Below are 26,585 nucleotides of genomic sequence, written 5' to 3'. Positions count from 1 at the left end.
TTTTAACCCCAAAATAGAAGAGTAAAAAAAAGAGCCATCAACCTCATTTTTAAATTCAATTAGTGTTAAATTTCCCAGGCAGAGTTGCACAACAAAAGCCCCTGGTATGACACATTCCAATAAAATTCCACACCAGCGTGAAGAGAAAAACTTTGTCACTCTGTGCTTTTTTTTTAAATGCATTTGATGACAATTTAAGGTAAATTTGTGAAGTTGAAAAAATAAGCACGCAAAGTGGCGATTAAACAAAGAAGATGGAATATTTACATGACATCACACCTCGCACGGCATAAAGACTTGTCTTCCCACATGTAGTGCCTTTTGTAGCATATAGTTGGTATATCGCGCGCATTAAGAGACCCCGAACTGCTTCTTCTTGCCCCTCTTTCCCCTTTTTCCACCTGTGTGTGGGTCTTGGTTGGTGTTGGTTGATGACAAATAAATGTTGGCATAAGAAGCAGCAGCAGCAGCAAAAAAAATCACCGAATCCATCTAATGAGTAGCGCAAAGTCAATAGTTTCTGGGGGAGTGTTTTGTGAGAAAATGTAGTTTACTTAATATATTTAAAATGGAACAAGTCAATTTGCTGTGTGGTGATGACTTCTTTTCTTCATGTTCCCCTCCTTCCCCCCTCATTTGCGAACATTTGCGTGCTAAACTACTGTTTTGTTGGAATTATTCCTTCGTTATTCTATGGCACATTTCTTATGTGAGCCTCTCCTCATTAGTTGTTTACTTAATTTATCTACACGTTGTGGAGATTTAGTCTCAAAATATTTGAGAAGACAAAAAAGAACATCACACAGAGAGAAAGAAATTAAAAGACAATAAATTAGGTGATCCTCCGAATCCGGTTGGAGATAAAATTTCATATGAGATTTCCTTCATTTTCCTCTTCAGAATAATATTTTGTGTTGGCTGAGAATCTCTTTTATTTCATGAACTGATAATGCTTCTTTTGCATCCGGGAGTTAAGCCATTTTTTTTCAATGGACTTTTGGGCATTTTTGTCTAAAGGAGTTCATGCACGGACCATGTAAAAACTTCCTCTATCTTGTATCTTGTATCTCTCTTCTATCTTGTAGAAAAGAAAAAGAAAATAGAAAAATTGGTAAAAGAAAAAAACCTCCACGGAAAATGCGCGACAAGTCTACAAAAAAGTTTTGAAAAAAACGGTTTTGGCGTCGCAATATTTGTTTTTATTTATTTGCATTTTTCTATGTGATCCCAAAGGATATTGAGGAGTTTCTCTCATGATTCTTCTATGTTCTTTTATTCTCTACAAGATGAAATAGGTTAAAATTGTTCTGAGATTGAGGAATTTTTTACATGGCCCGTGCATGAACTTCTTTGGCGCTGATTTTGCCCTTTTTGAACCTCGATTTTGTTAATGTTTTTTTCTTAAATTATCAGTAATTCTTATATTTTTGGCGTCCATCAGTATTCAATCTACATCTAAAAATACTCAAAGAAACTAAATATTTTTTTTCCTAATTTTTTTGTCCCAAAAAAACTAAAGAATTTTTATTTGAAACCAGTAACATTGCATTTAAGGCTTGTCAATGCACATTTTGAGAGACATTTCTGCATTAAACGTTGGTAGAAGAATTAGAAAGTTGCTTACTAATTCATCGGTTGGGAGTGGGATGAAATAAAAAGGTATAGTGGCAGTGTGACTGAACTTTCTGGTTTTTCTCTACAAACCTCCTCGTAGTTGTTTGCAATGTTTTCATTGAATTTTATCACGATTTTATGCAGAAGAATTAATTGACTGCAGGTGCATGCAAAGAGTTGAATAGAGTTTTGCGGAAAAGTTCGGAAAATCTTCGTTTTATGCTCAAATGAATATTTTTCATGAGCTTTCAGTAATTTTTATGACTTTATGAGACGCTTAGCTATGAGAGAATTTTAGATGATTTTTTTATTTCTTTTGTAGAGGAGATTGGGGCAATACAAATTCATACAAGACTCATTATACCACCAAATGATTGTATTAAATATTTTTTAAAGAAAATTTCTTTTAAATCACATTTAAATCAGAGCTTTCTTTATCCACTGAATTTCAAGCAATAATAATTGTTCTTGACTTTAGTATTTGAGCGTGTCACGAAAGCAAACCAGAGAAGCTTCATGAAATAATAAACAGAATCATAAATTTTTGGCTCAAATCTACAATTGCACAATTTTTCCATTTCGTTCTCTTTCTCTCTTTTTGTTTGCAACTCTTCACAAAAACAAACAGCGAGAAAAAAAAAGCAATAAAAGAAAAGGAATCCCCGCCCTCGAAAACAGAGGGATGGGGTCAATGGCATAAAAATTGAATTTCCTCATTCAGTCGTCGTAAATCTAAATCTATTAAATTTTTATCGTGTATTTGACCTCATATAAATTAAAGAAAAGTGTGGGAGGGGGTTTGGAATTGGGGCGCAGAAGAAGGTATCCTACATAATGGAGCAGCACGAGGAAGATTATAAATTTCATCTCCCCCCTTAAACGTAACGCTGCAAAGGTCAAAAGTCTTCCACAAAAGCTCTTGAGATTAGTTGTGGCTGCACAATATAACTTTTCCCGTCTTCCCCGTGTGGTAGGCTTGTGGGGATGAAACATCCACAAACCAACACTTCTCCGCAACCCCCCTTTCACTCCCCGCACAAAAACCTCCATACCGCTGAATCAAATTCTGTGGACTTTTCTGAGCTTTTCCGCAGGACAAACTTTCTGTGCCACTTGTCTTTCTTCCTGGCTGTGCCAAAAGGAGTCCCCTAAACATTAATTTAAAAGCTCTAATCTGGATAGAAAGCTCCATAAAAGTTCCATAAATTAATATTCAAACCCATGGAATTGACCTCGGCCGTAGCATGGTGGTAGAGTCGATGCATTTTTCGGTGCATTTGCTCTACCTCCGCCGGGGTTGTGGGTTCAAAGCTCGACACTGCACGGCAATTTTTCATATTGTCGGATGGCTGTCCCGCTCATGCCCACGGACAATATTAGTGATAAGAGCTGATATTGACCATGCTACAAAAACTTGTAATTTCGAGATCAAAACCATATGAAAGATACAATAGTATATGTTACATCTCGAATTGCAAAAGAACAAAGGGGGCACGGAGGAAACATTCCCACACATACTCAATATGTGTGGTGGTGCTCCCCACAACTGCCGATTTGGGAGTTGACAATTTCTCCACCACGAGGAGAAGCGCCTCGACACGAAAAAAAAAATGGAATTGCATCAGTTGCTCAATATTAATAATTTTGCATAAGAAAACTTTTTGGTTCATCCTCATGCACAAAAAGTTTCTTTCCTTAAACTTGAGGAAGAGAGAGAGAGAGAGCTTTCTGGTGTATTGATTAAACATGGCACGTGGGGGTGTAGTTATTTCGTGTTATTCGGAAATATTAATCAAAATATTGCATAAGTTTATTGCCATTTTTTTTTCAGCGAAAAGCTTTCTCCTAATTTTTCAATTATTTTTTATTGCTGATTTATTTATTATTGTCTTGTATATGGATGGGAATTTTTTTAATAATATTTTGGAGAATTTATTTAAAAGAAATTTGTCAAGAAGTTGGGAATTTATTTTAGAATATTCTTATATTATGCAATAAATTCTTACATTTGCGCGGAAATACAGTTTCAGGTTAAGTTTAAAATTTATCTTTTATTTTATCCAAAGAAAATATAGAAGAAAGGCGAAACATCCTTTGAGGATTTTCTTGAGAGTAAGAGTGACGTCTTTTCATTCTTCCTCTTCTCGCTTCTTCAATGCGTTTTCCATGTAGCTTGTCCGTTAACTTTTTGATATATTCACCCCCATTGTGGTAGATGTTGAGAAAGTGAAAGACAGGAAAGGAAAGGGATAAGGAAATTGAAGAAAATCATTACTTAATAAATTTTCTTTTCATCATATTGGCATTTTCCTAAATGCCCCAAAAATGTCATTTTTGATTGATTTTCGTTGCACAACTTCTTGTGAAATTATGTTGTGGTGAGGAAAAAACAGAATAATATATTATCATTTAGCTGGGAAATGAATTGGAAATCTTTGGCATGCGGGCTGAATTTGAAGGGAAAAGTCATTTTTTGAATGTTTATCGCATTTTTTTACATGATTTTTTGTTCTTTCAGGTTTAAAAAAATCATTTGAAACTATTTTTCATTCATTCAAAAATTAATTCTTCTCATTTACAACAAATAAAATTATATTCTCTGTATCCCAAAAAATATTTTTCTTTCTTAAGTTAAGAAAGTCTCTCTTAAAAAAATCCAAAACTTGTCCATTTAGTTAAAAAAAAATGAAAATTTATTACGTGAAAAGCTCCTCGGTGAATTTCCACATCTCAGACAAAAGGAAACCCCTCCCGGTGAAACATCCTGTTTCCCACAGCATGTGAAAAGTGACGTGGAGGAAAAGTATTTCAATGTTGAGGAAAATATTTCACACAAGAGTGTCATCCCCGTCATCCCCGAGATGTCTGTGAGCTTTTTTTTATTCTTCTCACAAAAGGCCAGAGAGGGCTTTTAATTGCCACCCACTTGAACTTTTTTTTTTCACTACAACGTCATTCATGGAAAGTTCTCTTTTGGGCGGGTGGTGGCTTTTTCCTTTGGGGGTTGAACTTCTTCTCCACTTTTCTTTTTTTTTTAACACAATTCTCATTGAGAGAAGTCTCAGAGAAGATGATGTCCTCATTTTGATGCTGAATAGGCAGATTTCTAATTACAGATAAAAGTACTCGGGTTGTCGTAGGGGAGGTTGGGGCAGTGTGTGTGTGTCTGTGTTGTGAAAAAGAGGGCAAGAGGAAATTTCAAAAAGAAGAAGAAAAAAATGAGGAAAGACCAAAGAAGTGAGTCACCTTACAGAGAAACTTCTTGTATGGCTTCATGCGAGTGAGGTGGAAGAACTAAAGGCGGAAGGTGGAGGTACAACAATAAAATTGATACCTTTGATTCCATTCACCTCAGCGGAGATCACGCTCACCCACGGATTTACCGCAATTTCAGCGGAATTGTAAGACTTTTTGTGTATGAAGAAGAAAAGCAAGGAGAATTAATAGAAATAGTTTCATTAAGTTACTCTATTTTGGGAATTCTGTTTTGGACTCTGTGCTGTGTGCATTTCCTCACAGCAAAAGGATATTTCTGAAGGACTAAATTTGACTCATGTAATACTTCTTTAATTTTACCTCAATGACTCCAAAAAAAAAAAAGAGAACAAACATTTTTCTTCTTGAACTCGAAAATATTTTTTTATTATAATTTTGCTTGACAGAATATTTTTTTGCTGATTAATAAAACACGTTGAGAACTCTAAAGAACGTTGTGCGTGCCCATTTGGAAAGCATATCTGCATAACCGCCACCATCTGAAATTTTAAAAGAAAAATCAATGAGAATTTTGGGAGAATTTTCCTAAAGAATCTCCTCACAGGAATTTCCGGAGTGATCTGGGTAAACAATTAAATTGTAATGTTGGTTTGGAATTGGATTGGGAAGTGGCTTTGGAACTGGGGCATAGCCATGAGACCATCCATAGTCCATTGGGGGATAGTGTGGGTATCCTCCACTACCTTCCCATCCCTCCATATCCTCGTCATCCCCATAATAGTCTGGAGACAAAGAAAAAGAAAATTCTTGAAAAATCTGTTAAAGGAAAAATGTAATATTTAGTTTTTCTTACCTCCGTATTTGCCATAGTTTAACTTTCCAGCAATTGTAAAGGCTGAAAATAAAAATTTCATGTAGAATTCGTACAAAGATGACTTTGAGGCTCACATAATATTATTAACAGAAAATCAAATAGTTAAAAGAAGATCTTTCATTCAAAATTAGAGCAAAATCTTAAAGAAACTTTTGGTTTTTTTTTAATTCAATAACTAAGAACTTCTGCAAGATTTTCTTTGTCAGTCGTGTATTTTAAATGAAAAAAAGTCCTTTCGAACAATCAATACAAAAAAAAACTTGTTAACGTGGAGAAATCGGGATCCATCTAGAAGATGATTTCCCCATTATTTTGTTTCACTTTAACTCTAAAGCTTAAGAATTTTTTTTGGAAAAAATATCTGAATTATTTAAAATAATCCAGCTGTTCCAATTCAATCCATCATTGTGCTTCAAACAAATCTTTAAAGCTTTTTAAGCTCTTTGAAGCTTTAATCCACAAAAATCACTTCAAAAATTAACTCCACAATATTACCAATCAACTGCAGAAGAACAAAGAGAAGTAGAAACTTCTTAACTTTAAGCAGATCCACAATACAAGCCATGGTTAATCCAAAACTATCCTCTGGTCTGAATTTTTAGTCATTTATACGAAATTATTGCTACGTCGGTAAAGCGAATAATCGTAGCTTAAAATAAACGTGAGATTCGTGCAAGATTGCATCGAACTGATAGACTCAATCACGATTATTTGCAGTCTATAATTGAGTTTTCCATAAACTTTGAAACATACGTTTAAGGTTTTTGATTTTCCCGCCTGGAGATATTCTTTCAAACTGTGCTAAAACATTGATAAAGCACTTGTTGCTGTAAAAAAGAAAATAAGTCATCCCTTTGATGTTTCCCAGCGACGTTTTGACAAACTTTTTGATTATCTTTGTAGTACCGCTGGTACTAACTGTCATGGTATAGGACAGATTGGCTTATGTGTGTGGGGTTGGCGAGAGTCTTGAGGTGACTCTCTCTCCCAACCACCGTAGTACGGTTGGCTCAGTTGCTCGTGGGCCATGGGGTCGTACGGACGGACCCACCCCATAAGTTCTGAATCGTAGTACCTGGCTATGACAATTGGTATCTCATTGTCAGGTATTTTACAATTCAGAAGTGGGATCAGCCCAAAAATAACGTTCGCGGAAGTGGTACGTGCGAGAAGTGTTAGTAAAGGTAAAATTCGCGAGTGAAAAATTCCATGGCGTCACTTCGACGTCACCATGTGGAATTCGCGGAAAAAGTCCATCGTAACGGGACTTTAGCGGCGTGAAAACTCGAGTTGTGGCACCCGTGAGTGCCTTTTATGGTTTTCCTCGGCGGGAAAAGTGCCGTTTTGTGTGAAAACGCGTCGGAAAGTCGTGAAAATCGTGCGGAAATACATGCCATTTTGACATGTCGTGACGTGTTCGTCGCGAAATGGAGGGGAAAAAAGTCCTTCGTGGGGCTTTTTCGGGGCATGGGAACTCGCGTCACATTTTCCTGAAGTGCGGGAAACGGTTTTACAGCTGGAAAAGCTGACCGCGAGTGGAAAATTCTGACATTTTCATGCGGGATTTTCTTACGCAAAAGTGTGTGAAGCGGCGCGTGCAGGCATGGCAAGTATGTGTGTGTGTGTGAGCAGCAGCGTTAGCGGCTGAGCGGCAACGTCATCGAGGCCACCAGCAACACACACACACCAACGAAGTCATCGTGTTCATCGGCGGCAGCGTCACACGCATGAAACAAGGAAGCTGAATTTGGCTGCGGGGGGCGTGAGCACAGGATGCAGCAAAAGGAGTGCATGCACAAAAGGCATGCGTGGAAAAAAAAATTAAATGGAAAATTGCAAGTATTTTCTTTTATTCGGAGTGTGGTATTCTCCGAATTGGTTTTCCTGACATTGATGAATTTTATTTTTATGGTTAACCCTGAAAAGCGCTTTTCAACCCCCTGATATTCTCTTAATGATGAAAATTATGTTATGTATTGTGTAATATGTTAAATTTAAGAGAATGATAACTGTAAGATTTCCTTACAGGATTTAGGGAATAAAATATGAAAATTATTCCTTGTTTAATTTGTTTGGTATGAGACTGAGTGGAAAAATTATCTCTCAGATGAAACCACAGTTTAATGAGTCTCGAGTTGCATAGAAATTATGTAGGAAAAGGTTGAAATTTTCATGCAAATTTCATGAAATTTGAAATGATGAAAAAAAAAGGATTTTGATGAAAATTTCAAGGGTTTAAATTCTTAGGCAACTTAACATAAATTGCAATTTTCTTTCAGCAAAAAAAAATGAAATAAAAAGAGAAACTTGTTGTTTTATTTCTGCGGTGTAAAATGTATTGTTTTACATGTTGGGGCTGAAAGATTGCATAAGAATTGGAAATTAAATTCCATTATGGTTGAAAATTTCATAATGAATTTAAAAATTTCACTAAATCTGAAAAAAAAAGTAAATAAATTCGGATTTCACATTTTTGAAAGTTTAATTATTTTCATGAATATTTGAAGTTTTAGTAAATCAAGGAAAAGTTCCTTGTGGCCTTACAATAAGGAATAATATAGATGATTAAAAAGGAGCCCATGCGCTTGATATGGGCGAAGTACCTAATTGAAGGAAACGCAGAAAACAATTTTAACCCACACAGTCTTGTAGGGAAACAAAAAAGGATAAAGAATCGCCAAAAATATTCACCATTTTCCACTGGGGTCACAACGAAAATAGGCAATAAAGTCTTGTAAAAATTCAAAAAAATTGACCGCCATTCGCCATTTTGTTCATTTCAATGCATGAATCATATGTTTCAATGCTTCGTCAATATGAGCTTGTCGATGACAGTTTGACATTTCGTTTATTTTTTTTTGGGAGAAAATAAAAAGAATTGCGTATTTTTTAGTTTAATTATCGTGGTAAATGTGTTTTACGTGTTGTTCAAGAATGATTTTTATATCTGAATACCTGAAGGATGAATTCCCGCACAGCTTGTGACCGTCTCAGCGAGCACATCTCTCGTTACAAAACAAAGCAATCCAAAAACATTGGTCGTGGATCGTCTTGAAGATGGCTTTTTCACGAATTGAGAGATCCTCTGCCCTGGAATCCTTTGCGTTTCACACCACCACGACGGACAAGACGATGGATTGCTGGTTTTGTGATTCCCTGGATGTTGTCACGCAAAACCTTACGATGTTTCTTGGCACCACCTTTCCCAAGACCTTTTCCACGACCAATGATGTGCTCGCTGAGACGGTCACAAGCTGTGCGGGAATTCATCCTTCAGGTATTCAGGCATAAAAATCACTCTCGAACAACACGTAAAACACATTTACTACGATAATTAAACTAAAAAATACGCATTTTTTTATTTTCTCCCAAAAAAAATAAATGAAATGTCAAACTGTCATTGTCAAGCTCATGATGAAGCATTGAAACATATGATTCATGCATTGAAATGAACAAAATGGCGAATGGCGGCCAATTTTTTTGAATTTTTACAAAACTTTATTGTCTTTTTTCTCTGTGACCCCAGTGGAAAAAGGTGAATATTTTTGGCGATTCTTTATCCTTTTTTGATTCCCTACAAGACTGGGTAGGTTAAAATTGTTTTCTGCGTTTCCTTCAATTAGGTACTTCGCCCATATCAAGCGCATGAGGTCCTTTCATTGGGAATGCTAAAATTTTCTGAAATTAATTTGAGAAGAATTTTCCAAGGAAATTAAAATGAATTGGAATTTTCTATAATGGAAAATGGATTGAAATTTTCCAGAATGGAAAGTTTATTGAAATTTTCTTGAAATTGAAATGTAATGAATTTTCCAAAAATTATAAATAAAGAAAATTTTATGAAAATGAAAATTTAATGAAATTTTAAAGTTATTAAAAAAAAAATGAATGAAAAGTTCAGATGTAAAGGCAGTGAAAAAAAAGAGGATTAAGAATTCCTTGAAAATTAAATTCAAGACAAGTGAAATTTTCAAAGGAGATGGATAAAACAAAAACAAAAAAAAAAGATTTGTAGCCCAATTCTTATGCATCATAAAGAATAAGGAGGAATCGGTTACAATTTTCGGGCAGTATGTCCGCTTAGAAAATTTTTGAAAATTCCAAAAAAAAAAGTGTCATTTTGAATGTTGTTGCAATGTCAGTTTACTATTTTCTATATTTTCACGAATGAGTTCAGTGAAAATATGAAAAGTCAAAAATGGTGGTGGTGTTGTGACAAGAAAATACTGCAAGGTGAAGTATTTAATTGAAAGCTTTAGCAGTAGTGGTAGTCACGGGGAAATTGTCACCACGGTGCAACCGACAATAGCAATGGAAACGCAGACACGGGAAAGGATTGTTTGGAAAAGAGTAGTCAAAAGGGCGGACAGATGTCAAACAATCGTCATGAGACCAATTGAACACTTCTTAAAAAAAAAAAGGAGGGAGAATAGTTGAGGAATTTGGCCGATAGAAATGAGACGTAAGAGTTAATTATGTGCTGAAATTTAAGTTAATAAGCTAGTCATGAGATTGTTCTTTTATATAAGGAAGGAGAAAGACAATCTTTGATTATGAGAATTTCAGAATGGATGGATATAGTTAACTCTGAGAGAAACGTCTTATTTTTTGATCATATATGTCAGAACAGGCCATTAGTGGAGTGGATCAGTGTGAGTGTCACGGATCATGGTAAAACATTCAAGTTAACCAAGGATGGTCTCAGGAAAACTCGAAAACAGAATACAGAATCAGATGCAGCAGCAATTGGAGTAGTGAGGAAGTTAAATATCAAAGATTTCTTATCTTCTGCTGTGAAAATCCATGCAATGGGGAATCAAATGAAGATCACTCATACAATGAAAGTTGAGAAGCTGTCAAGAGCTGTGGTCAGGGACAAGTTGAGTCGTGAGGACTTCCTATATTTTACTTAAGTCGCAATATAAGTAGTAGTTCAGAGAATCACCGCAAGATAACCTTTCTAAAGCAATGGTCCAGCAAGGATTGTGTTCTCGTACTACGTATGTTACCATTGGGAAGCTTTTGTTAAGGACAAAGGGAGATTAGTGGAACGTTTTTATCAACAGTTCAAGATTCACATCTACTGAGAATGAACAGAAACGACGAAGTGTCTACACAGACGCGGTTGAGGTGTCTATCAAGAAGATGGATTCCTGGAAGGAAAATTAGGATAGTCTAAGGCTGCGTCGTGGAAACATGTCTCAAGAAGTTCTGCCAGTGAGGATTCAGTCAATGGCGGAGGGACTTAGACGACAAGTTTTGTGAATCAAGTGCATCTGTTGTCAAGGATAAATCGAATTGGAAAGGATTAGTTATCCTAGGCCACTACCCATGCGATTTCGGATAGAATTTAGGACTGGATGGACTATATTCTGGGGAGCAATAGAGTCACAAAAGGAAGTGAGGCAACTGAAAGTCTCCTGATTCAAGAGTATTCCAGAGTGTCCTAAGACAGCTGTCCGGAGATGTTACCTGATAATGTGTTAACGTAATTCAGGAAGGAAGTGAGGGTCAAGGATTGTGTTCTCAGAGAGCACAATGGAGAGACCATTTGGAAGTGTGGTAAGTTGGAAAAAAATAAGTAAATACAACATTCGTCTTGACAGACTGTGACCTTAAAATTTGCTGAAGATGAACGACAGCAAGGAAGTGTAGCTACTGGCGATTGAATTTTCTGCTAAGATGTTCGGTTTCCAGTCAGGGCTACGTTGTAGAAGAATCTTCCATTAAAAATGGTGACGAATAAGGATTTCTAAATCTAACAGTTCCCCATTATTGAATCGGGTCTTGACGATGAACACGGATCAAGCCGGAGGAAAGGGAATTTGTGGATTCCACGAAGGGATAGGAGTTCGACGGTTCGTTGTCTCTGTACACCAAGATAGAATGAACTATTAAAGAATTATTCAGTAAAATGTAGGAAGAGTTAGGTGTTGGGCTTTAAGAGTGTGACGGCTTATTATAGTGGAGCATAAGCATTGCACAGCGGTTGTACCAAAACAACCGGAGAAGCGCACCAAAGAGGCTCTCTAGAATTCTAGACATTTGGGGCAAAGATCAAGCGGACCTTACGAATCCGGGAAAGGTTAAATTGTGCTTGGAGATGGCCGACGGAGAGTTAGAAGGAAACAATAAAGAGTGTTATCCATGGAATACTGAAGAAGAAGGGAGGATTTGCGAAGAAGATCGAGACTTCCTGGAAGAAAACCGCACAGAACCAGTTCAAGGAATATCTTCCGAAGAATAGTTCAAGGATTTGTATTAGTGAGCCTGCGATACTATGAAGAAATGACTGGAATAAGGCTCTAGAATTGAAGAGAAAGTTCTTGAAGACTGGAAGCACAGCCGAGGAACTGGGAATCATCTAGCCAGAGATTGGATGATTGCGGAGCGGTAATTGGCTTCTAACACATGGTAAAGCAAGGAGGTGCTATAGAAAGTATCTAATGCCATGGAAAAGAGGAGAAAGGATTTATCTACAAGCCATGTGTTGCAGAAATAATCAGTCCAAGTCTGATTGATGGAAGATTCATCCAATAGGAGTGTCAGCGCACGTAAAAATCTAGGGAGGAATCTTTAGAATTTCTGATGGAATGCACTGGCATGCCAGAATAGGCAGCAATGTAGATAAGAAATTATCGGGAAAAGTCTCGGATACGTCTACAGAGTCAGCGGTTCCACAAGGTCGAAGTATGCCGAGAGGCATGTGAAAGATAGCGTGACAAGGAGGAAAAAGCTGATAGGAGACGTAAAGTGAGGTGTAGTGATTCTCCTCGGATCAATGTTACTAAAGCACTGGATACCGGAGAAGAAGTTTTCTGATTTTATTGTTTTGGTTCACAATGGGGTATCAGAGAGAAAAGTGTTGTGCTTGTGTACATAGAGGAGTGGTTTCACTGTGAAGCATAAATTAGTGCTCAAAATGAGGGTGAAACTGTTAAGTGGCTTTGGGCCATAAGTATAGATTCTCTTCTGAGCAATGCTTTCCATAGCATTTGAGGATATCTGGGCGAAGGGAAGTTTTCTGGACTTATTGTTTCGCATAGGAAGGTATCAGGAGAAGAGAAATGTGCCTGAGCACATGGAAGAGCAATTCACTATGTTTATGTGATCAGTAGAAATACTGTGATAAACTGGCTCTTCAAGCATCCATAGAACCATTATGATGAGGTAAGGTATAAACCTGATGTCTCAATAGATATGGTAGAATGGATGAATTGGAATGTAGGTCTGGGCGATCAATGGACGCATTGTAAGCTAGACAAGACATTCAGGTCATGTATCTAGGTAACCAGTTGATACTAAAGACAACAATCATGAGTCTTCGTTGATCGGATGATATCGAGAGTTATATATCCTTGGATATGAATACAATCAATTGGTCATGCCGTGATGTAGACAAAATCATGAGTCTGTGAGTAAATGCTACTGGTATAGATAAAGCATGACAAGGAGGTTTTCGCGGAGAGGCATCATGCTTGCATGGTGGGCCTGTTACGTTGAAAACCTGAAGTGTCGTATTGGTTAACATCAATCCAAGGTTAAGGTCCAAGGTTCTTGATAGTTAGTCATACGGCGAATGGTTTCTCGGAGACACTAGTCTCTATGGAACGAGCTTATGGTTCCTGGAACTGTATAAGCTAAGTCTAGACATGTTCCATGAGAAACAAGTAACATGGCGAAGGCTATGTTGAGAGAACCTTCTGTAGGTTCATGGGTGTGATGATTTTGTGTCAAGTGCACTGGCGTACTAAATCAAACAGAACCCCTGTGTACTTGGACTACCAGGTACGGTTCCATTAGGAACAATTTGATATTCTTCCAGTTGTCTATAGAGTTGTTGTCCACTGTGCCGGGCTTGCACTCTAGAACACATAAACCCAGTTGTTATCGCATTAATTGCGAAGTATACTGGTTGGGAGAAGTTCCATTAGGAACACTTGGATATGATTTTCAGTTTGTGCATAGAGTAGTTGTCTAATGTAGACTTGTATTCTATACACAGGACCGCAGTTGTTATCGCATTCACTGCGATGTATACTGGTCGAAAATCACGGGAAAATTCGGTCAATCTGTCTTGCTTTTCCTAGCTTGTGCCGAGGACGTCACAAAAGTCAGGAATGGCCGAATGTAGTACCGCTGGTACTAACTGTCATGGTATAGGACAGATTGGCTTATGTGTGTGGGGTTGGCGAGAGTCTTGAGGTGACTCTCTCTCCCAACCACCGTAGTACGGTTGGCTCAGTTGCTCGTGGGCCATGGGGTCGTACGGACGGACCCACCCCATAAGTTCTGAATCGTAGTACCTGGCTATGACAATTGGTATCTCATTGTCAGGTATTTTACATCTTCGGGCTTTATAGGATAATTTTTATATTGTTTATTATTTTATTTATTGTTTTCTGACTTTTCCTTTAATTCTATTTCATAGATTATCAAAAATAAATCTCAATATAAAAGTTCTTTCAACTCTTGCAAATCCAAAAGAAAATCTCCATAAAAAAATTCTTCTATCGACGATCTTTTGCTCAAACAATAAATCCTCAGTCAACTGTGAGCGAGTCTTTATGAGCTTATTGACGCCAAAAGTGAAGAAGGTTATTCATGCCATTAACAATGAAGAACATTGTATTGGATTTTTATGGGATTGTCATTTGGAAATGAAGCAGTTAGTGATTGCCTCCACATGCAAATTAATTTATGTTTTATTGCAAAAAAAAAATGCTTAAGTTAAGTAATTTTTCAGGGGCATCTCTAGCACAACTTTAAAGCTAAGAAATTCTGTAATAGATGGATTCCAATGCAAACGTCACATACTCAAATCACGTTTCTTTTTGTCACTATGCAATATTTTTTTAAATTTGTTGTTAGGCTGTTTTTTTTTTATTCAAAAAAAACTTTTATTTCCTAATATTGCCAGCTCGTGCAAGAATTCGTGCAAAAACATTCAGGGGAACAAAGAAATTTAAATGGGAAAATGAAACAAGAATAAAAGGAAGAAAAATCAAAATTTAAAGTTCTTGGGTGTTAGCATTGCAATTTCCTTTCAATTTATTTCAGAAAAATTGAGTTTAAATACAGAGAAATTCAGTTATTTTTCTTAACCAGAGGCTGCATTTCCAAGCGCACCAACTAATGCATTTATGACATCGGTTAATGGGTTACTCGATCCGCTGCCTGTTAATGAAATTTAAATTAAAAATCTTTTTTAAACATCATCTTGGAGTTTTGAGTTTTCTTCACCTGAATTCGAACCTGAATTCGAACCTGAATTTGAGCCTGAATTTGACCCTGAGTTCGTGCCTGAGCCTGAAGATGATCCACTTGTCTTTTTCGGTTTTATATATTTCATGTTACTCGAGTTCTTCTTCCATCCATAGTCCTTCTTGTTGGAATAGCCTCCACTGCCCTCCATACCCCATCCCCATCCCATGTCCTCATCGTCATAATAACCTGGAAATGTTTTTTTTTAATAAAATTTCATAATTTTATTTTAAATAAATTATATGGAATTGATTTTGTAGAAAATCTTTTCTTAAACGGAATCTCCTACCGTAATTGTAACCCTTATTAGGATAGTCTTTATTGTACCACTGAGAGCCCTTTTTGTAGCCTTTGTAGCCGCTGTTGTAACTCATTGCACTCTTTGTACCTTTTCCATAGTTGTAGTCTTTAGAGTAACCCATATTGTACCCCTGCTTGTAGCCTTTTGTGGTTTTAGCTGGACTTTTCTTGCTCGTATTGCCCGCAACTGAAAAGGCTGCAAGGAAAGACGTTAGAATTTTTTTAAAACAATTATTAGCGAAGTTTGTCTTTTGATTTTTTTTTAAATCCTTTTAAAAAAAATGTGGTTCTTTATCTGAAGGCTATTGAGAAAAAGAAAAAAAATAAATAACTGAAAGTTTTTTTTTAGTTAAGACAGACTTTGAAATGACTCGATTAAAAAACAAAGAATTTATTAAAACTGATTCGTGAAAAAGATTTCAAACTTTTTGATATCTAGAACGTAATCTAAAGGATTAAATTTAAATTTTAAAAAGAATTCTTCACTAAATTCTTAAGCCAGATCTTCAACTTTAATTCATTTAAGTCCAACTTGAATCTACACAAAAAACTATCTAATAAATTAATCCAATACTTTGATTAGCACAAAATTTAAAAGCTTTAGAAGTCACTTAAAAATTAACTACATAAAATTACCAATCAACTGCAGAAGAACAAAGAGAAGTAGAAACTTCTTAACACTCACTAGGCCTCTAATCCAGGCCATGATTAAACCAAAACTATCATTTCGACAATTTTTTAGCCATTTATACTAAACTATTGCTACGTTGGTTTAACAGAATAATCGTGGTTTATGAATAATCGTGACATTCGTGTAAGTTTGCATAGAACTGATAGACTAAATCACGTTTATTTTAAGCACGAAAATTTATTTTATTCCTTTTCTTTAATAGGGTAGGACGGGGCTAATAAAGTCACTTAAGGGACTTAAGGGTTTGGAAAAAGCCAAAAATATCATATTTTCTAGCTAGATAGAACAAAATGATCCGAGAAAGAGTTATAGGGCAGTAAACCTAAAGAAATGAGCTATACATTTCGCTTTATCTGTTTGGGAAATATAATATTTTGAGCTTTTTCTATACCCTTAAAAGTGACTTTTGTAACCCCGGTCTCCCCTATTTATTTGTTCCATTATAAAATAATAAATTAGTTGGATAAAGGTGAATACAAGCCGTATAAGATATTCTTATTCGACGCCAAAATTAATCTAATAAATCTAACCTGGCGTCTCCACTTGCTTGTATGAAAAGCAGTGGGGACGCCTGGTGCTCAATAAACATCCTTTAAAAAAAAAAGAATTAAAACTTTCTTTAAATTCTCCTGAACATTTTACCAATTATCTAAACTATTTTTTTGACTTTTAATTTTTCATAAATTATTTATTCAATCCCCTCAGTGAATAGACTCCTTTTGACTCCTTCATTATTCCTTCACATTATTTAAAGAATTTCTTTATTGGTAAATCAATTTCTTTCACCGCGAAGCCATTCAATGTGACGGTTATGGAAATATCACTGCAATTTTATCTGTTTCTCCCTGCGCCAAACCATCCATAAATGAATAATGCGGTTCCGTGGTCAATGTATGTCGGATATGGCGCAAAGTATAGGGAGTGGAGAGACACCCCCTCCGGTACGCGACAATTCCGCAGCGTGCCAACCCACGACTGATCTAAATTTAGGTGGGGCTCAGATTAAAAAGTACTGAATGACGTTTTTTATTTGCCATAAATAAATCCGTTTGGAAATCGATCGGACACCACGTGGAAAATTCAATGGACGATGAATTTATTCTTTTTGAGTCACGAGGCGTGCGGTGTTTATATTTCCTGAAAGAAGGAATGGACAAAAAAACTACCCCCGAGGGGTGAGCAACAAAAAAAAAAGAATCACGTGGGAAGTACCAGAGAGATATGCCGGGCTTCCGTAGGTGAGGGAGGGGTGACCTCCCCAAGAGCGGAAGACCCACCAATTGCTGGGAAATGGATATGTCTTCCTCATTTAGCCATAATTCCATTATCACTTTTGCCATTCTCTCGTCGTTGTAAGTAGAAGAATTTTTGCACAAAGTGGTCATCACTGTGTGTGTGGGTGGGAGAGGAGTTTTGCTAATTTTTCCGCCCCATGTGATGCTAAAACTGCGGATTTTTCTTATAACAAGAAATGATTTCCGAGAATTATATTTAAGTAAATTGATTTTGTATACATTTGTGATTTTGCTGAATCACCAGGTGGATCAAATTCCTCTACTTACCTCTCTTTTATGCTTCATTTCAACGACTAAAGGTCAAATTGCCAATGTTCCAGCAATACGGAGGGGAAAATTCCCACTAGATGGCGATAATTTGCAGAAAATTACGTTATTATTTATCACTCAAAAGCAATTAATAATTTTATCTTTTAATTTAATTTTGACTTTAATTTATTATAGCAAAATGTATGTAAATATATATATTTTCCACCCCACTTCACACAATGTAATATATATATGCGGAAGTTGAGCTTTAAGATATGTATAGTAGAGAATTTTCCACTCCACCTCACTCAGTCAGCTTAATGTCTCAATTGGTTGTTCAAATACACAGAGCATTTTGATAATGTATAAATTCAGCAAGAGCCTTGTTGTTGTCGCAAAATGTATGTATATATTGTCGGAAATGCACCCATTCCCCCGCCCGCCTTCCTTGGGATTTTGGGAGCTTTATAAATGCATGAATGTTGTTGCTCTGTATCTCTGTCGTAAATTGTGAAATAATATAACAATGTCTCCCTTATTTTGCAACATTACGAACAATTCCTATTGATTTATTCTTCAACAACGTAATATTCAGAAGGTTCTATGGGTATTAATTTGTTATATTATGTAGGTATATAGATCATGAGCTTTTGCAGAGAGCTTCTGTAAATCCTTCAACTCCCTTCTAGAAGATCTTAGAAGATAATAGATTCTGATTGAGCTTTAAGCTCTATTTTTAAAATTCTTAGTGGGTTCTTTAATATGCTTAGAACATATTCTGAAGGTTCTATGAGCTTTAGCAGAGAGCTTTTATAAATCCTTCAAACCCTTTCTAGAAGATAATAGATTCTGATTGAGCTTTAAGCTTAATTTTTCTTAAAGTTCTTAGTAGGTTCTTTGCTATGCTTAGAACATGATTAAAAATTTTAATCAAAATCTTTCTTTTATAAATAATTTTAAAAACTATCGCAGAAAAGCTTAAAAATTCTCTTTGCAAAAATTAAATTTATTGATTTCAAAGGATATTTTTGGGAAGGAAGAAGGAGGTTGAAAAGGGAACCTTTCTGGAAAATCCCATTGAAGCTACAAAATTTCCTTAATGTTTGAATGGGCGTATCAATGTGCTTTCGGTGTGTGTGTGTGTAGGATGTCGTACAAAATGGGGATTACCTCAGAAGTATTTTTTTGTATGTAGAGTAAGGGATTTTGTGGATAAAAAGGATGTTGCTAGCACCATCATATTCCATCCATCCTATTGCAGAGAGATTTTGTGACAAGGCACAAGGAAGATTAAAGAAAACGACGGACCATGAGGCTCGTCTACGAGGCTACACTTGAGAGCTTTGCTGTACCAACAATCGGCGAACTCAGCCAGTTTATCTCACTATCCTCGCTTCCACGGTGGGGTCAACGGCAAATGCATTCGCACCGACCAACCGACTACTCAGGCATTGTGGATCAGCCACGTCACAAGCTCAGCCCCTTCCCTCATGTCCAACACATCAATGAGCGCCTTATTCTGTGGTAAAGCCCAAAAAAATAATGAAAATTCAAGGAGCTTTCAAGAAAAAGCTCTCCTCTCACAAATTTATCAAGAAAAAATTCTCATCAAAATTTTTTATTGGATTTTTTTTCTCCCCTACATCCACATCACAATTTTTTCTTTCTATTTTCTTGTGTTGGTTCTTGTGCCCCCAAAAGCTTTATTGCTTTATTTTGTTTATTAAATTTATTTTAGTCCAAATATCTGCTAAATATTTGCTCCTAAAACATTGCGCGCAATGTCTCTCATTTTGTTGTCCCAAATTGAGTTTCAAGGTGAATTTGTCATAATTACATGTTAATTGAAAATTATCTCTTGCACAGAGAACGCGTTACCAATGCAGCAGATTGAGATGAGCTCCCATTCTGCGATATACACATAGCATTTTGCATAATATTCCCCCCCCCCCCTCAACATTGCCATCCTATGTAAGACTTAATATATACCCAACAATTCAGCCTTCATTCATCGATTCGTGCCAGTTGATTAATTCTTTTTTTTCTCTCAACTCTATGAAAGCTTTTTTTCTCATATTCACCCCTCCCCACCTCCCTCTCTACCTCATTCACCTCTGGAACCTTCATGTCTCTCGATTTTTTAAATTGTTTTATGAATATTTCCGCATTGTTTTTGACGGTTTTTCAACAAAACACATATCGAAGAGCTTTTGTGCTTTTTATGGTTTTTTTTGGGGATTTTGTCACCAAAAAAGAGCTTTTGATTAATAAACAAAACAATATATAATTTAATCTTTGACACAGATCCCGTGTCAATGTTCCCAAACCAGGCCGACATCACCTGCTCTTGAATATGAACAAGAGAAACACACAAGAAGGTGTTGATAATTTCTGTTGGAATTTGTAAATCAATAAAATGAATAAATAATTCAGTTTATGATATTTTTAGGGCACACGGTTTAGTTTAATTCATCACACACCCACACACATGTTGAGGTGAAGAAATGAGGAATGAAGAATTAGCTTAGAAGTTTATTTACTTTCTTATTAATTGAATAAATTCTTTGGACGCTTTTCTTCATCAAAGACGTCAGGAGAAAGCTCTGAATTAATGAAAAATTATTTTTTTTGGTATAAACTGGTTTAAGCTTAAAGCTTGATAGTTATTTAATTAAACGCTTTTTGATTGATCTATATTTTATTTGTAAAAAATCAATGATTAAATGAAAATAATTTTGTACAATTGAATCATAGTTATGATCATTCTTTAAATAATTTTCAGAACGAAATATCGTGAATGATTAAGACTTTCTTCAGGCCTCTAAATCATCATGAAAGATTATTAAATTAATTACAACAATAGGCTTCCTCATAAAAGGCAAAATTCTCTTGATTCCCCTGAATCATGACCGAATATCAATGAAAAGATAATTCTAAAATCAAATTTTTACAAATTTAAAATTCAATTTATTGATTTTATTGCCAAAGCCATAATCTGGCAATGATAGAAGTTTAAATAAATGCAAAATACATGCAAACTATTTTGAAATATAGGAAGTGTTGCACTTTGGTGGGTGAATCAACAAATGCAGCTCAATCTCAGCCATGAGATGTATTTGTGCTGCTGCTGCTGATAAACTATACGAATGATTCAGAATATTGTGGGAGGTCTCGTACTAACAGTTGGAGAAGGGGCTTCATTTTCACACCTCAAAATATTTTATTTTCCTTTAAAGTTTTTTTTTCCTCGCATTTTCTTCCATTTTTTTCAGTTGGCATTTCATTGCTCAATAGGTCGGTGGTTCTAATGGATTCTCTCTGTTTGTGTCTTTCTATTTTTTCCCGCTTCATTGCCCTCCCCCACGTGGTTGCTGCTGCTTGGCTCTGAAGGGATGGTGATATCTCACTGCTGAAAGTGGATGCCATTACAAATACAACGGATGAAACACTAACGGAGAGAAATTCAATTTCTGACCGCATCCTTGGGCGTGCTGGACCCGAACTCCGTGTAGCCGTGCAGCAGGACATTAAGTACTGCCGGACAGGTGAAGTGCGCCTCACAAAGGGCTACAGTTTGCCCGCCAAGTACGTCATCCACACCGTGGGACCCATTTACAGTGACAAGTACAAAACTGCAGCTGAGAATACACTTCATCTCTGCTACAGGTGAGTCGCCTCCCACCCACCCATTGCAAATATTTATCCCACACTGACCACATTGGCTCATCCCATGTGCAACATATAATATGTATAATACATAATTCTATGCGCTTATGTGCATCCCATGTGACGATTTCCGGGTGAAAATGCACATCCAAAGAGTTTTCTTGGGAATTCCCAGGCAAAGTGACGTCAAACGTGATGATATTTTGTGCAACGAGGGAACGATAAATGGGAGAAAAATGGAAAATAAATTCCGTGTGACGTCGTAAGTTGACCCACTTAATACACGGAAGTTATATACTTTACATACATTGTAGGTACATTCAGGAGTAGGTATTTTCGTTGCACTTTGTAACGAAATCCGCGCATTTAATTGATTTGTTGCAAATAATTAATTTTCGGTAAAAAATTGCAAATTAATTTTCAATATTTTAAAATTCATTTAAATTTCCCTTTCAATTTTAATAAATTTTGGTAGTTTTTTTTTATCCATTCGTTTAAAAAACATTTTTAAAATTTAAAGCTTCATTTTATTTTTTTAAATTAAATAATTAAAATTAAATGAACTTAATTTCAAGAGAGAAAATAACATAGATTTAACCCTTGGAATGCGGAGCGGGGTCGTTGAACGACCCCAGCGCTATATTTCGTGTTATATCTCCATAAATATAAAAGATACCATTCCCATCTTTTGGAAATAAGTTCCTTGGTTATCTGAGGAGGTTGTGTAAAAATTTCAGCTCAATCCGACCACCACAAGAAAAGTTATTAAGGAAAATGTAGAAGAAGGGAATTCAAAAATTGGTGTAACGGTCATGCTGCGGAAAATTTTTTAGAGCATAAACAACATAAAACATAATTAGAAGCATGTAAATGTGCAAAACAATAAAGAATATTCGAGAAATATTGCCATTTATCACGTTGCGGGAAGTTAGGGGAATGTGGGGAAGAGTGAAAAAAAAATTGCAGTTTCTTGACAAATTTCTCAAAAAGAAATTGTGAAAAATGATTGAAAAATGTTTTTCCCTAATATCTCCTTCTAAGTATTTTAGGGCGGCCAATTTGTGGTGCAGGGTGCAAGAGGACTATATAAGGAATCTATAGGCACTAACCCGACAACTCCAGGTTGTATAGTTTGGGAGAAAATTGGCCTTCTTTTTGGGGTCGTTCAACGACCCCACCTTCGCATTCTACGTAACTACCAAGGCCTCCGCATTCCAAAGGTTAAAAGAAACCCAAAAAGTCATACAGATGATTAAAGGAGTTTATTCAATTTGAATGATTCACAAATATCACTAAAAGCTAGAAACAGGACGCGTAAATTTAATTTAGAATTAATTTTAAATGAGCTCTCTTTTAATTTTTTTAATAAATTATTTTGTAGATTTATTAATTTTTACAAACTATTTCCACCGATTTTCTTTGAAAAAACCTTTACATATTTTCTGCTTAAAAAAGCCAATTTAATTTCTGAATCTATATATTTTTCAACGTAATTTAATATTTAAAGAGAAAGCTTCTTTTTGTGATAGACAACTCACGCCATCTAGTACCACAACACATATTATCGCAAGTAATATAATTATCACCAACTATATCAATAAAAGCTCAATGCATTTCCTTTTAATTCTCTCTCAGCAGAAAGCTCTTGAGCTTTAAATGTATATAATTCCATGCTATTATAATCTTGAGGAAATTAAATAACAAAACCTACGTCACATAAATTAAATTATTCAAAATAAATTAATTGCATCTTGCGAGGAGAAAATTATACCCGCTTACAAGCTATTTTGCACGCGACAAAATAATGATGGGGGGAAATTATAATGAGAAAATTCTCAATATTGCACAAAATGTTCATCAAAAAACACCTTTTATTGCATTGCGGAAATTTTTTCTTTTTTATATGAAAAAAAAAAACCTTCCATGAAGGTTACAAAGTGCAAGGACATGATGATTTTTTAGCAGCAAAAAATAAAAAAAGTAAATTCTCTCTCGAGAAGCTTCGGTGAGCTTTTGCGAAGTTCATTGCACTGCGTATTCTGGGAAAATTGTGGGAAAATGTTCAGTGGAAATGTGAGAGGGGAATGTATGGTGGTTGGGGGTTTTATCATTTATTTTTTTCTTCATATAGGTACCACTCGGTGTTCTCAATGAAATTATCTAATTTTCCCCTGACACCCACACAAATTTGCAGAGATCAAAGAATTTTCCATTCACATTTATTCAATGGATTTTCCATGGATGCCGCACTTCAATTTAGGAATAATCTTTGATATGCAAATTAACTTGCAATTCGATTCTCTCTCTAAAGCCCAACAAATGGGAAAAGGTTTATATGAAATATAAAATTTATTATATGCAAAGAATTCAAAATTATTCATTTTTACGTCTTTTTGAACGTTTTAGAAACACTAGAGGGCGCAAATCGTTCTATAGGACATACATTTCTACTTTTAGGTCCCAAAAAGTGGAAATTGTATCAAAGTTCTTCAATTTTCCATCATTTTGTCGTATTTCCTTGCAATTTCCTTTGCCTTCGTGCTGGCTAAAGTCCCTAAAGTAGATCTTTCGAATCAATTTTGAGCAATTAATGCTCTAAAATCAATCGAAACTTCCATTCATGCACAGAAAAGGCAACCAGTATGGCACAGGAAAGGAAATTTATACGTAATAGAGCATTTTGCCCCATTCTTTCGCAAAAGCACATTCCTCGTGTACAAAAGTGGTGCAATTTCCAATGGAATTTTCACATGAAAAAAAAATAAAAAGATTTAACTGAAGCAAAATGCAATTAAATTGCCGCTACCGGCTAACAATCAACTACCCATGCTATTATATTCCCCCATCCATTCCGCCAATTTTCCCATTTATCCCGATAAGAATCGCAATTTAATTCGATGAATTTGTTAAAGAGGAAGAATTATTGCTTTTCAAATGACATCTTTTTATTTTTAAACACAATTGTGCAATTGATCCAACAAATTCATCATGAGCCGCAGAAATGAGCTTTGGAAGCAAAATAGTACCTATAAAATTAGAATTATATTCATTGAAATTCAAAAGGGGTAATTTTATGCAATTTTATGTTGAAGAAATCACAAATTGTGAATTTTAATATTTCAAAACAAGAAAAATCAGAGCTGAGATGGAAATCTAATGCAGTGATCTCGATAGATAAAAGATAAAGAAAATGCAGGCTCAATAAATTATAAATGCAACTGGAATTTATTCAGAGATTTTGCATTCTGCACGCGGATAAATATTGTAAAATAAATATTGCACTCAGTCAGTATCTTCATGAAGAAAATACATATTGACGGAAAAAGAATAAATTGAAGACTGATAAGTTCTTTTCTTTCTTTCCTTCTCTCTTTCTGTCTTTTTTCAATTACCTACAGCATTTCTTTGTCTTGTGAGTAGTATAATAATTCGCAAGAAAAAGTCTTAAAAGCTCTAAAAAGAAAAAAACTTAGAGATTATGATTAATTTCTTGTCTTAAGTTTTAAATTTTAGGAAGAGAAAATACAAAGTGGGGCAAAAAAGTCAGTTCAAAAATTTCAGATAAACAGTTAAATTAAAAAACTATAATTAATCTCTCAAGTACAAAATCACTGCAAATCACGGAAAATTCCATTGACTTAATTCGCCCCGTTTGTGACAAAAATTGCCCAAAGGTTATCAAGTACATAAATGAGAAAAGGAAGGGTTAAGGATTTACACAAATTTTCCTTATTAGCGGGAGGCCGCCAAGATAAGGAATATCCTTAAAAATAAAGTCTTAAATTTTTTTTCTTGATGTTTTCCTGTTGTTTTTCAACAATCTCTAAATTCTTTTAAAATTGTTTAAAGGTAAATTCCATATAAAGTATTTTCTCATTCTTCGCCCAAAGAGTCTAAACAAAATATAATCTTTATCTCTTATCTAAATAAGCTCATAACTCACATCTCTGATATGAAATTCCGGAAAATTGCTTTTCAAGTGAAATGAGTCTACCTTTAGGGGCAATTTTCTGCATGAACATTTTGGCGGGTAAATTAAATGTGGAGAATCATTATCTTACCTTCTTTTTCTTTCAGGAACGTCCTGCACAAAGCTCACGAATACGGACTGAAGACAATCGCCTTGTGCGTCATCTACTCCGCTCAGAGGAACTTCCCACCGGATTTGGGTGCTCACATCGCCCTACGGACAACACGGCGCTTCCTGGAGCAGTACAAGAGTGAGACGGTGGTGCTGTGCCTGGAATCACACGATCGCGGGATTTATGAGGTGCTGGCCCCGCTGTACTTCCCACGGAATCACGTAGAGGAACGAAGTGCCCTGTGGCAGCTACCGCGCGACATTGGGGGTATCCTGGGGGAGCCACAGTATCCCGATAGACAGATTCGCATAATTCACAACCCCCAGCACGCAGCCATGATCGGAGGTGAGGGGCTTTTTGCCATTTGCTCGCTACGTTGAAGCTCAATCGATTTACCGTTTGTGCGCGCCTTATCAGGCGATTTACTGCCATTTATCGCTGGCAAACCACGGCCACTGGTCCGCCACAGGGTGACCCATCGCAAACCATTTTTTTACAATTTGCCCCAACAAAGGCAATTCTTTGAGCGAGAGTTTAGCCTCCACCCTATACGATGGTTTTGGATTAAATATTTACGCGCAGCACTGAAGACACACACACAATTAGTCTTTTTGCTCCCTTTTTTTCCAACTCTACCTCATTCATTTCACATTTGTTAGTCAATTTGTGAGGAAGTGCAGGCATTCGAACGGCACGGACGCCGTTTCCTTTCTCCCCTTACAAAGGAAACTTTCCCCAGTTCAAAAAGGACTTTTAAGTGTGTGCGCAATGGATAAATCCACAAAGAAATCTCTCAATATTTCCGTGATAGACACTAAAATATCAAGATCTGGTGAGTTTATTTATTTTACAATCTTCTCATCCTCCTAAAAATGGGCAAAAAATGGGTAAATTCGTTAAATTTTATCCAAGACACCTCTCAAGGTCACCCAAGGTCTTCTCAAGACCTAGTTTTTCTCAAGAAATTCCTCTCATTTTCTTAATAAAAAAGCAAGAAAGTAATGCATAATTCTTCCTCCTAAATGTGTGTGTTTGTGATGAAATAGCGATAAAATGCAATGAGGTGCGAAGAAACAAAGCGTATCAATCATACATTATAATCTTATCGGTATTGTTTACTTTGGCGTCTATTTAGTTTAAGACTTCTTCACTATACAAAGCCATGACGTTTAATTGAGATTCCTCATTGTTGCTTAGCCTAAAAAAAAGAATTTCTTCAGGCCCTACAAAGCTCATTCAATTAGTAACAATTATGCAGCATCTGCCTGAAAATGCATGAGAATGTTGGTCAATTGATCATTCAGTTTTCACAAGGGGTGCATCATTATGAACTT

General features: G+C 35.9%; 3 protein-coding genes across 4 annotated transcripts in view; 1 reads left to right on the top strand and 2 right to left on the bottom strand.

Annotated features, from left to right (window-relative positions):
* The window catches only part of LOC129793830 (protein GDAP2 homolog), a 45,817-nt gene that overhangs the window by 4,147 nt on the left and 15,085 nt on the right, over positions 1 to 26,585 (top strand). For both annotated transcript variants that reach the window (XM_055834268.1, XM_055834267.1), the window contains exons 2-4: positions 18,765 to 19,027; positions 20,894 to 21,169; positions 25,247 to 25,596. In XM_055834268.1, coding sequence (XP_055690243.1) covers positions 18,813 to 19,027; positions 20,894 to 21,169; positions 25,247 to 25,596 — 841 coding nt within the window. In that variant the 5' untranslated portion in view covers positions 18,765 to 18,812. The remainder of the gene's footprint in view (positions 1 to 18,764; positions 19,028 to 20,893; positions 21,170 to 25,246; positions 25,597 to 26,585) is intronic.
* Positions 5,215 to 6,300, bottom strand: LOC129793840 (uncharacterized). Its single transcript, XM_055834282.1, has 4 exons — positions 6,200 to 6,300; positions 5,684 to 5,725; positions 5,433 to 5,612; positions 5,215 to 5,369 (listed from the first exon to the last, which is right to left on the bottom strand). Exons 1-4 carry the CDS (start codon positions 6,267 to 6,269, stop codon positions 5,293 to 5,295), a joined length of 369 nt encoding a protein of 122 aa, XP_055690257.1. The 5' UTR covers positions 6,270 to 6,300; the 3' UTR covers positions 5,215 to 5,292.
* Positions 14,732 to 15,986, bottom strand: LOC129793837 (uncharacterized). The gene is made up of 4 exons (XM_055834281.1): positions 15,905 to 15,986; positions 15,258 to 15,464; positions 14,948 to 15,157; positions 14,732 to 14,881 (listed from the first exon to the last, which is right to left on the bottom strand). The coding sequence occupies exons 1-4, from the start codon at positions 15,972 to 15,974 to the stop codon at positions 14,805 to 14,807; spliced, it is 564 nt and encodes a 187-aa protein (XP_055690256.1). The 5' UTR covers positions 15,975 to 15,986; the 3' UTR covers positions 14,732 to 14,804.

The sequence above is a fragment of the Lutzomyia longipalpis genome, chromosome 3, assembly GCF_024334085.1.
Source record: "Lutzomyia longipalpis isolate SR_M1_2022 chromosome 3, ASM2433408v1".
NCBI classification, from domain to species: domain Eukaryota; kingdom Metazoa; phylum Arthropoda; class Insecta; order Diptera; family Psychodidae; genus Lutzomyia; species Lutzomyia longipalpis.
Note: the sequence above shows the minus strand (reverse complement) of the source record. Positions and strands in the feature narration are given on the sequence as shown.

What these genes read in the sequence shown, in the direction of transcription:
- LOC129793840 (XM_055834282.1), bottom strand. Translation starts at nt 6,269, where the DNA reads ATGGCTTGTATTGTGGATCTGCTTAAAGTTAAGAAGTTTCTACTTCTC. An exon ending in TGTTCTTCTGCAGTTGATTG is followed by an intron (nt 5,726 to 6,199) that starts GTAATATTGTGG and finishes TTTTATTTTCAG; the next exon opens with CCTTTACAATTGCTGGAAAG. An exon ending in AAACTATGGCAAATACGGAG is followed by an intron (nt 5,613 to 5,683) that starts GTAAGAAAAACT and finishes CTTTGTCTCCAG; the next exon opens with ACTATTATGGGGATGACGAG.
- LOC129793837 (XM_055834281.1), bottom strand. Translation starts at nt 15,974, where the DNA reads ATGGCCTGGATTAGAGGCCTAGTGAGTGTTAAGAAGTTTCTACTTCTC. An exon ending in TGTTCTTCTGCAGTTGATTG is followed by an intron (nt 15,465 to 15,904) that starts GTAATTTTATGT and finishes CTTTCCTTGCAG; the next exon opens with CCTTTTCAGTTGCGGGCAAT. An exon ending in TAATAAGGGTTACAATTACG is followed by an intron (nt 15,158 to 15,257) that starts GTAGGAGATTCC and finishes AAACATTTCCAG; the next exon opens with GTTATTATGACGATGAGGAC.